The sequence below is a fragment of the Balaenoptera ricei genome, chromosome 11 (genome assembly GCF_028023285.1).
Source record: "Balaenoptera ricei isolate mBalRic1 chromosome 11, mBalRic1.hap2, whole genome shotgun sequence".
Taxonomy (NCBI): Eukaryota; Metazoa; Chordata; class Mammalia; order Artiodactyla; family Balaenopteridae; genus Balaenoptera; species Balaenoptera ricei.
This window is the reverse complement of record NC_082649.1, coordinates 5,515,743-5,527,038: the sequence shown is the minus strand read 5'-3', so window position 1 is coordinate 5,527,038 and position 11,296 is coordinate 5,515,743. Positions and strand designations below refer to the sequence as shown.

At 51.4% G+C, this 11,296-nt stretch overlaps 1 protein-coding gene across 5 annotated transcripts in view; it reads right to left on the bottom strand.

Annotated features, from left to right (window-relative positions):
* The window catches only part of RREB1 (ras responsive element binding protein 1), a 173,227-nt gene that overhangs the window by 21,256 nt on the left and 140,675 nt on the right, over positions 1-11,296 (bottom strand). For all 5 annotated transcript variants that reach the window (XM_059937862.1, XM_059937860.1, XM_059937864.1 and 2 more), the window contains exon 9: positions 155-344. In XM_059937862.1, the coding sequence (XP_059793845.1) occupies positions 155-344 (190 nt within the window). The remainder of the gene's footprint in view (positions 1-154; positions 345-11,296) is intronic.

Sequence of the window (11,296 nt, the reverse complement as noted above, 5' to 3'; positions counted from 1 at the left end):
GGGAAGGGCCAAGCTGAATTTCAAGAGAAAGGTACTACTAAACAGAAAAAACCCAAATGACAGCATTTTAAGGAAAGGAAGCCTCAGGTGAGGAAATTCAGTCCCGCTGTGTGGACCACGGAGGCGGCTGCCAGTCATGGGCCAATCGGAATACCTGAGAAATGCGAGGAAACTTCCTACAGGAGAAGTCGGTGAAGCCTAAGTCGTGGAAGCCGGCAGGGATGGAGGGGTTGTTCTGGATGAAGGGCCTTCCCACTGCGTCCCTGGGAAGCTGCTTGTGGACCAGCGCGTTGTGGCGCAGCAGTCCTCGGTGTGTGCGGAAGGTGACGCAGCAAATGTCACATCTGCGGGAAGAAGACACAGGACGTAAGGAGGCAGCCACGCCGGGGCGTCCACCTGCCCGTTAGCCGTATTGTGTTTTCCGTTGCTTCATTTCAAGGGAGCAAAACAAAAAGGATGTGACATCAAGAAGCCAGCCACCTCACGGTGAGCAGCAAAAGCCTCTCCCTTTCAAAAAGAATGTATGTCCTACCAGCCTCTGGATACCCAGTCTTTGCAGACGGCACAAGTGTGAACAGAGCAGAGAGGTGGGAACCTGAGGCCACTTGCTCTTACCTGCGTTACACGATGTGGAGGGAACACTTCCCTCCCCCAGCTCCATGGATTCTGATTATCGGAAACGTTTAGAAGCCAAAAAGCACAAATCTCCACAGCAGCTGCAGCAGTCACATCAGCATCCCTGATACGTGACTGGGATAAAATGATAATCAGATCCTCCAACTGAACTGGTAGCACGTGACAGCGATTATGTATTCAATTCTGCTATTATTACCATCTATCTAAGAAATAACCATAGCTCCCGAACGCTGAGCCCACGCTAAGTGCGAGGGCACCCCACAGGGGTAGTGCACGACCCGGCAGGTGGGTGGGCATTCTCATCTTCATCTTCCAGAGGAAAACACCGAGGCGCGAAAATGTTCAGCAACGCGGTGGAGGTCACACAGCCAGGAAGAAGCAAAGACAAAATGTGAGCCCCGTTCATACTCCCACCCTCACCTACCATGAAGCCATCTCCCTATCCTAGAAAGACTCTTACAGATGCGGTCCACGGAAAGATGAAAGACTATCACGCTTCACTTCAGAGATGACTGCATACACCTGACCCGTCCTGGGCCACATGGACGTGTGACCAACACCACTTTCTAACGGTGGCTCCGTTTTCTCCATGTTTCACACCAGTGCCGCCCTCTAGGTCTTCACTGAGAGCCATCTTAAAAACCAACAATCATTAGGACATCACCCGCATCCTCTAGACCTGCACTGAATACAGCGGCCATGACAGCCCTATTTAAATGAATTAACACGTCCTCAGTCACAGGAGCCCCGTCCCACGGGCTCCGCCGCGTCAGGCGGTGCAGGCCTGGCTCACTCCCAGGATCGCAGGAAATCCCACTGGACAGCGCCTCTTTCCAACTACTTACGCATACAAACACATCTGCCCCTCACAAAAGCTCTACGGCAGGTCTTATCCCTGTCTCACAGAGAAGGAATCTGGGGCACAGAGGGGTACAGCGACCTGATTGAGCTTACACTGCACACACCTTAATGGAAACTTCTTTTGCTTTGAAATTCTTCTCTGGAAATCAAAGAGATAACGGCATCACCCATGAAGCAGCTGGGCTTCACGTGTAGCGCCGAAAGACCAGTGCCAAGTATGTGCAGCTCCGCTCCCTGTGCCGGGCCGTGGCTGGCACAGCGGCGCGCTCCTGTGTCCCCACCTCCTCGACACCCCCCTCCCCCTGCTGACGCACCCGCATCTCGCCACTGAGATTCCTGTCATCATTCAATTAAATTTAGCATGCTGGGTTCCCACGAGCCACTCAAAACACAAACCCCTTTTGAGGGACTGCTGGTTAAGCTCACCGACTGTGATAAAGGCTCTGGGCAGGGATGGCCGCAGAGAACCCAGACGCCTATAGGTATGGAAAGTTCTCACGCCGTGGGCCGGCACAGCGCAGCTTCCGTCTCTCCCCGGCCCTGCTTCCCGCAATCCCTTGCACTGTTCAGATTTTCTCTCCCTGCACCTCTTCCTCCTCCCCTCTGTCCTGTATGGGCCACAAGCAGGTGAAGTTCGGGGAACTGTCTGGAAGCTGGTCTGTGCCTTCCCCGAAAGGTGAGACTAAGAGGAGGTTAAGAAAGAAAGGACAAGCGCAAAGGCAGCAGGGAGCTGCCACCCAGTGGGCCCTCAGGCGTCTTCCACCTGACGTCCACGACGACTCACTCTTCCCGAGTTAACAATTAGCACCGACGACATATATGTTGTGTAGAATATTTGCAAAGTGTTTATAATTAACTTTTACCAGCGCTGGGACATTGCAACAAATACGTGAGCTCAGCGCATCCTAGCAACCCTGCCGGTGTGTGACCATCCCGTCACAACGGAAGCGGAGGTCTGGTTCTCGCTCGCCCTCAGAAGGCAGCAGGGCTCACTCCGTCTGGCAGAGAAAGGGTCGTTCATCAAAGTTGGGTAAAGGGGTGGGGTGGGGGGGGTCCTCATTAAAAAAAAAAAAATCATGCACATTTAATATTTTACTCAACCTAAAACATATTCAGTTGATCCTCATTATTTGCGGATTCTGTGTTTGTGAATTTGCCTACTTGCCAAAATTTATTTGTAAACCCAAATCAATACTCGCGGTGTGTGCTTGGACAGGCAACGCAACAGAGAACAGAGTGGGAAGAATCTGAGTTGCCTGACGCACACGTTCCCTGCTGGGGTTGGACAAGGAGACGCTCTGCCCTCTCGTTTCAGCTCCTACTGTAAACAAGTGTCCTTTTCACTGTCTCTTTAGTGCTGCCACATTTCTAGCATTTTAGTGCTTCTTCTTGATGAGTCTGCTATTTAAAATGGTCCCCAAGGGCTTCCCTGGTGGCACAGTGGTTAAGAATCTGCCTGCCAATGCAGGCGACACGGGTTCAAGCCCTGGGTCGGGAAGATCCCACATGCGGCGGAGCAGCTAAGCCCGTGTGCCACAACTACTGAGCCTGCGCTCTAGAGCCCAGGAGCCACAACTACTGAGCCCGTGTGCCACAACTACTGACGCCTGCGTGCCTAGAGCCCATGCTCCACAACAAGAGAAGCCACCGCAGTGAGAAGCCTGTGCGCACCGCAACGAAGCGTAGCCCCCGCTCCCCGCCACTAGAGAAAAGCCCGCGCAGCAACGAAGACCCAACACAGCCAAAAATAAATAAATAAAATAAATAAATTTAAAAAATAAAATAAAATGGTCCCCAAGCGTAATACTGAAGTGCCACCCAGTGTCGCCAAGAGCAAGAAGGCTGTGACGTGCTTTGTGGAGAAAATACGCGTGTTAGATGAGCTCCGTTCAGGCGTGAGCTAGAGTGCTGTCGGCTGTGAGTTCAATGTTGATGAGTCAACAGTATATACTACATAGAGTGTCTTTAAACAGAAACACACTTAATACAACAAGGTTACGTATCAATTAGCTGATGAAAATGTGACCAGAGGCTCACAGGAAACTAACCCTGTGTTTCCTCCAGGAACAATGGTTCAGCGCCCACTAACTCTGTGTCTGTGGGGACTTCACGGAACGTACCTGCTGTGTAACAAGACTCCACTGCACGTTCATCTCGCCCATCTTTTATGGGGGCCAAGGACTTAGCTTTGAGTCTAATTCCACTGAGTGAAGAAGATCCATGTCGTCATCACTGGGAGTCACACTCATAACACAGCATCTTTGATTTCTGGTTTTAGATGCTTTCAGGTAGAGCAAGAACTTAGATTTTTGCAAACCAAACTAAAGCAGCATCCTAGGTTCTTATGATTGTTTCTCTCAACTGTTCACAGCTGTCCTGCCCACCCTAAATTTGACAGCAAAACAAACAAACAACAGCAACAACAAAAACCTGTCCAATCTGGATTATGTGCAAGTATGCCCAACTTAGTTTTCAGACTATTCTTTAAAAAAAAACAACAACAATATTTCGCTGGCTTACAGAAAATTTAATTAAATTACAGCAAATAATTACAAGTATTACTGACATAAACAGGTTGGGGAGAAATAATACTGACCCTCGGCAGCCTGCATGTCAACTGCAGAAGGTGAGCAGGTGGGCCTGGGCAGGGGGCTGCACGCTTCTCGAGCTTTTAACCTTGAGCTTCTAACTTTAGACTTAGAACGTTTTTGAGCATTTATCCCGTATCTGCTTGCTGTTGGAGAAATGTGTGTGTGTTATGTATCTTTATGTATTTATATGCACACATATATAATGTACCAGGTACATTATAAAATATAAAAATAGAAAGCTTTAAAGGATGAGTGAAGAAAAGTCCGATTATTTTGCCTTTGTGCCCCAGAGATCTTTCTGAACAACCCCCCCACCTTTTGAGACTATGGCATCAGTGCAGAGTCTACTGGCCATGAGTATTCCACGTGAGGGCATCACCCGTGGGTTGTACAAGGGAATGGAGAGTGTCTCGGAAGGTGGCGATAAGGATTACTGCCCTTCTACCGTAGCCGTGAGTTCTCAGTAACGCTGAGTTTGCACCATTTATCTAGACATATCCATCTCCTCCTTCATTCTCCTATTCACCTTCAAACCCTTCCCATTTCTGGTATCTGGTACCGAGTTTGCGCTCCATACACACGTGGCAGAATTACCTGGCACCAACCACAGGCTGTGTCCTCTGAGGAAGGCAGGTGTGGAGCAGTGGGGGGATGGGCGCAGGGACCAGGGAGTCCCAGCTGGGAATGGGGAGTCAGACTGTGTGACCTTGGACAACTTGTTTGATCTGTATTTCAGCTGCCTGCTGTGTAAAATTTCCCAAACGTGCCTGAGATAAGAGTCCCCTCGTGACCCTGTTAAAAACCAGATTCCTGGGGCCACTGCCGATGGGCCGGCATCAGAGTAACTGGAGGAGGAACCCAGGAATCTGTATATGTGCAAGCACACCAGGCGCCTCTTACACCAGACAAGTGTGGAAAATAAATTAGTGAGAATTAAGCAAGAGGATCTCGAATTTATGAACAACTTAAGCTACAAGCCTGGGAGCGCTCATTCCCTTCCTGCTATGAGTCTCCGTTTTCTTTCTCATCTGTATGTGGGGATCTTTAGAGTTACTGTGAATAACAGGTAACCAAATGCTCGGAGAACTGCAAGGTGCTAGACCAAATTTAACCATTATTTTATAGCGCTAGGTACAAAAAAAAAAAAAAAATCAGGAATAACCCATTTCCTGGCAATGACAGCAAACACAAAAACGCAGAAAAAATGGAATTTTAATTTCCAAAGGATGTATTCTCTCCTTTCGCTCTCGAGAACTTCCCAGAACAGCAGAACTTCTCCACTGCTGCTGTTCAATCTGGAGACTCACTGGGGGAAACGTGTGTTCCTTCTAGTCCTGTCTCTGCCCCGCACCCCCTGCTTCCTCATCACCCCCGTTCCCTCCTAGAGCCACAGCCTGCACGCAAATGCACCAAGAGCCTCCTAATGCCGTGAAACGAGGCCTCCATCCACCACATCACACCTCTGTTTCCACAGGATTTCAATCAAGGTGCTCCTATTTCACTTCTGAAAGGATGCAGACTATCACCTTACAAACAAACTTCTTGAAAAGTGGCAGAGAAAATAAAAATCTGCCTTGAAATCAGAAGCACATCAAGAGGCTGGTTAAAAAGAAGGAAAGAACCCTCGTGGGAAAAAACACTGCCCCCCCATCTCACACTTGGACCTCTATCTGCGGACAGACTTTAAAGGAAACCATTATGGAAAACCGTCACCCCGAGACGTTCAGGTGGCCTTCGTCAGGCAGAGACACTCGGTTCCTCCTGAGGCCTGGTGGAGGTCACTGCACATCTGCAGGTGACGAGCTGGCTGCAGGCGCTGGTCTGGGGCTATCTGCTAACCTCGCTTCGGTCTGTCACCTTCATTAGGCCACAGCCACTGATCGGGTGGTCCCCACCACTCTTCTCCTCGACCCCGGTCTGGGGGATCTTTCAACCCTGCCAGGAACTCGTGAACAGCACACTGTAAAATATTTAGATGGAGTGGAACTGTACTTAAGAGTCACAGCAGAGCGACTGGAGGATGATTTCATTTTGCAAGTGATCTGACGACGTGCCAGGGGGAAATTTTACAGATCCGAGAGGCTGCTTTCGGATTTTCTGGCAACGGAGATGGCCTTAAGTTGCAAACTGAGGGTAACTCTTCCAAATGGAGACTAACTTTTGCTGTCAGTAAGATAAATGCATTTAATGGGGGAAAGTGTATCTAGCTGTAGGGTTTAAAGAAGCTAATAACATTCCACCCACTCTTCTAAGAACAAAACTTTATTTTTTTCTTTTTAAATCACATACTCAAATAGACTACCGTAAAGAAAACAAAAATTCATCATTTGAAAAAACTCTAAAGGACAATTTAAGTAAAGGTGAGCTTACTTATGAAACACAGGGACGAATGCCAATGTGGACATCCTGCCTGCCCTTGGCTTACGGAACGATGATCACCTATATGTGAGCCCCAAATCGTCTGCTCACAGCAACAGCGTTTCTGTACCCAAGGCAGTTCACCAGAGCCCACTTCACCCAGAAAGCACTTGAATCCCAGCACGTGTTAGCAAATGCTTCTCTGAGAAAGGAAGCACGTTCAGTTCAGAGTGCTGGGAGAGCGTCCTGCTCCCCCAGCTGCAGGGTTCCACCTCCCTCAGGGCGGCTCTACTCCCGGGGCAGGGGCTCCAGCACTTCAGTTTACTCGGGGTGGGTGGTAAGGGAAGCGCTGAGGTTTGGGGCCGCGCAGGGTTGGAACTTCTGGAAGCGGAGGGAAAGCAGCTAGCTGTCTGCAGCTTATCTGCTCCGCCTGCTGTGGCAGCACCTGCGGCGTCACTGAGGGGGTTTGGGGAGGTGTGAAGCAGAGACAGGAGGGGCTGGGCTGGGGGTCCCAGGGGAGGGAAATGCCCCCCAGCAGCAGGCAGGGGAGTGAGCCAAGTTTCCACTGTGGCCCCCGGGAAACAAAGGGACAGATGGCAGGACTGGGGGCTGCCAGCGCTGGGGCTGGAGGGAGGCACTGTGATCCCAGAGCACCTCCACCACGCGCTGGATCTGTAGCCTGTCCTGTCCCTTCTCCTTCAGAAATCAAACAAACTCACACAGTCTCTCAGCACACGGGCTCTGGCCCTGACGTTGGGCCTCGCCGGGAAGAGCACACTGTGAACGTGGTCAGAGAAGGCTGACTTCCACGAGAGTGGCAAACTGCACTGATCTTGAAGCTACCCTGCCAGCCACAGCTCAGGCCAGGGATGGGCCAGGCAGCTCCGGGAGGTCCAGGAAGTACTCTCCTTTGTTAGCTGGGGCTTTGTCCTTTCAGTTCTCAGAGGGCTTCAATGCAAATGAATGATGTTCTTGTTCATGCCCAGATCCAGGACTAGTCTCAAAAAAACAAACGTCAGGATCTGAAAGTCACTGAATCGAGGACTGACACGTACCACGGCGCACCCAACGGGGCAGGGCACCACGGAAGCCGTTCTTCACAACGCGTGCCCTTCCTTCTTATTTATTTTTCAGAAGAAAACTGCAGAATTCTGGGCTGGGGCAGGCACGTGCTATGATATGACGGCGTGGGCGCTGTGCGGGAAGTAGGGGTACGGGAAGAAGCTGTCAACCGAGCAGCTCACAGTAGGGCTGACAGTGACTTAGCAGGACGAACTCTCACAACTAAAGGCATCAGCCGTGAAACAAGGAACGTGTAACCACTAACCAGAGTGGGTTTCCCAACTAACCTTCCTGAAGGATCTACAATGGAGGGGAGCTCGCACACACACACAGAAGATTGAGTCAAACCAAGGTAAATGTGGAGGCAAAATCACCAGCAAAAGCATCTACAGAAATGGAAAACAAGGCCACCAAAAAGCTTTAAAGAAATTTTTTTTAAGCCTTGTGGCTAAGCAATTCTGGGACTAACTCCTCCCAGGGTCTGCTACAGTAATACTGTATCATCTGGTGACCCCTTACTTCCACATTGTTCTATCATGTCTCCCAGTTAAGGGACAGACAGACGACCCCCACTGCCACAAGAAAGGGTTAAAAAAATTTTTTTCACTATGCTAAACATATTTTTGAAAGACTGCTTTGGCAAATTTCAAACATCAGGAAACACATTTCTTTAGAATCTCAGGTTTCCCCAACAATCTAAGGGAAATGGTGTGCGGTTCTATAATTCAAAGGTATCAGGACCTTCCCAGCTTCCAGTCGTCTGGGTTTCTGTGCAGCTGGATCACAACACTTGGGAGGCAGGACTCACACCAAATGTAAACAGCCATTCAGTCAACCAATCTTTACAAAAGCAAAATCAGATACAAGTGGCTATTTACAACGATAAAGACTAAAGGCCAAACTGCTTTCATGTTCTCTGTCAAGGAAATGGTACCTGGAGAAGCCCCGGCATTGGCTTCCTTCTCTATTTTACCGGAATGGGATTCCCAGAGAGCGACATGAACCCATGACTGTAAGTGTCGCAAGGGCTAAAATATTAAAAACAACACATGTTCTAAATAATAGTATCAGAAGTAAATGTTCACTGACTGTTTGTCACAGTCTGGGGACTGTGGATGCTCCCTTCATCCTCACACAGGCCCTAAGTCCATTTTCCAGACGGGGAGACTGAGCCCACAGTCACGGAGACGCCAGGCCCCGGTCAGGCTGCAGCCGGTTCCCTCACCACCCCCTGCTGCAGCTGCTGCGCTGTGTGTTCAGAGGATGGTTACTGCAGGTGTCCCAGCTCCTTCTACAGCCCACGTCACGTCCTTAACGCCTGGGCCCCGGACGGCGGCTCGACTGGGAGTCTTCCCGACACTCCCCGAGCAGCAGCAGGCCCGGCCCTGTCGTCAGAACCCGTGAAATACCCTGCTGAGAAAGTGGCAGTCACCCTGGCTGCTTCCTTGAGATACTGAATTTCTTGCTCATTACAGTGTTTTAATCGAGGGGCTGACATTCCTTTTTAAAGGGATTCCATGCTTCATTTTCTCTGCTCTGTCTACGGAGGCAAGAGGGGCGAGTGCGAACAGCTTCTCGTCAGAGCCCCGCCCGGTTCAGACACTCCTCTCCCCTGGTGCCCACCCTCCCTGCCCTCCCCCGCTTCCCAGCCGCAGAGCTGACAGCCAACAGCTGCACTAATCTCTCCCAGTTGCTGGGAGCAACAGTGACGGCCTGTGAGAGGGCCCTGGCCAGGGGCAGCCTGCCCTCCCCACGCCCAGGAATCCGCCGGGCTGCACACTGCGTCCTGACGCCCTGCTAGGTCTGTTCGACCGAAGCAACGCAGCGGGAAGCCGGGCAGGTCCAGGGACTGCTCAACGGGCGGCTGGGGTGAGCCCAGAAGCCGGCGGCAGTCCCCACTCCGCACGGCCGGCGGAGAGGCCCCTGGGCAGGGTGGGGAGGGGCCGCCCGGACAGAGGCCTCCAGCTTCCGGCCAGTCAGGGGGCGGATCTTCTCCTCCCTCAGCCCCCAGCAACGTTTTAAATCTGCCCTCCACCTGGCTGAGCCTCAGACCCCCGGGGCTCTTATAGGAGATGCTGTAGAGTATTCTGTTATACCCTCTCCCTATTTTTAGGATGACATTTAACAAGTGTGGGACCAGCGCCATGCCAGTCAGTCTTAGGGTCTCCCTGCAGGTGACGGGAGTGTGTAGAGGGGGGGTGGGGTGCAGGGCAGGTGGTCGAACGTTCCTTGGAACACTTGAGAATCCAGAAGAAGAAGGTCCTGGCGACTCTCCCCACCTCTGGCAGCCCGCCCTCCATGCCTGTGGGCACCTGCCCTCCCCTCCGTGCCGCCGCGTGCCCGCAGAGCCCACTCGGGTCCCCACCTTCCAACTCCCCATGTAGATTTAAGGGCATCACCATAACGTTTTCCTCACAGACGACCAGGATCGGTAACTGGACTGGACTGAGGAGGGCCTGCCCCGGGCAAGCGCCCCAGCATCCAGTGTAAAATGCCGTGGGAAGCTTTCCGCCAACCCTTCCGGCTCCCCGGCTCCCTCTGCGTGGAAAACAGGCTGCTGGCCTGTCTGGCCCTGAACTGACCCACTTCACTCTGCTGTGATCGCTCTTACTCTTTGCCGACAGCCCTCGAGGGGCCCTGTCTCCACTGTCACCGCTTTTTTCTTAAGTCTGGTCAAGGGCCTGGCACACAACAAGCACTCATTCATTTGCCGGATACATTTTAGCTGAACTAACTTAAAAATTATTTATTACCCGATCTCCTTTAATCAAGAAGCCACGTAAGATTATACAATAACTTTTGCCAAATTTCGCCCCCAGCTGCAGCCACAGTGCCACCGTGACTACCCAGAGGTCCCCCCGGCCCAGCCCAGCCCCCATTAGCCAGAGGCTAGTCATTCAGACACAAAATGGGGAGGGGGGAGGGGGGCGGGGTCTGAGACAAAGCCCTCCCAGCTACAGGTGGGCTTGTCCTAGGCTCGCACCTATCCATGGGCTGCCGGGGGCTTGGAATGTGCCTCTTCCAATTGAAATGGGCTGCGATCATGCCCCACACACCAGATGGCAAAGACTGTATGAGAATGAGAATGTAAATCACATCACTGACGATTTCTGTACTGACATTATATTTTGGATATATTAGTATACCAGCAAAGCATGATCAATTTCAGCAAAGCATGACCAATTTGGCTATTTGTTCTTCCTGTTTTAGAATGTGGCTACTAGAAAACTTAAGGTGGCCCTTGTGGCTCTCCTCCTGTTCGCACTGGTGGGTGCTGACCTGGACTTCCCTCCCAGCTAACTTTACTCAGGGTGGCGGACGGCCTGTTGCTCTGTTCTATTCTTATAACCGGGCACGATATTCAACACCCAGGCACCCTCACACAGGGATGTCCTCTCTGCATCCAGCTGCTCACTGAACACTCTGTCACCTCCAGTCCCAAGTGCCAGCTCCCACCAAGCCTCTGCTTCTCCTGTCTGGGGGGCTGTACAGAAGGGCCAGGGCAAAAACAAACCCGACACTCGGAGCCAGAACCACTACAGTGGTTTGTGTCTTCCTTTTGCTCTACGCTTACACTTCGTTAACTTGAAACACAAGGCACTGCAGGAGAATGGCCTCGGCGCTTACATGAGTTTGGATTTCCAATGCTTTTTATTAAGGAACAACGGGCACCTTGCCAGCTTTGGGGGTGGGCGGTAAGGGCAGGAGAGGGAGAGAAAGAAGCCAACAGCTGTTTCGAGTTATAAACTTTCTGTCTAATCTGGTAGCATCCCACTGTGGTTCTGCTG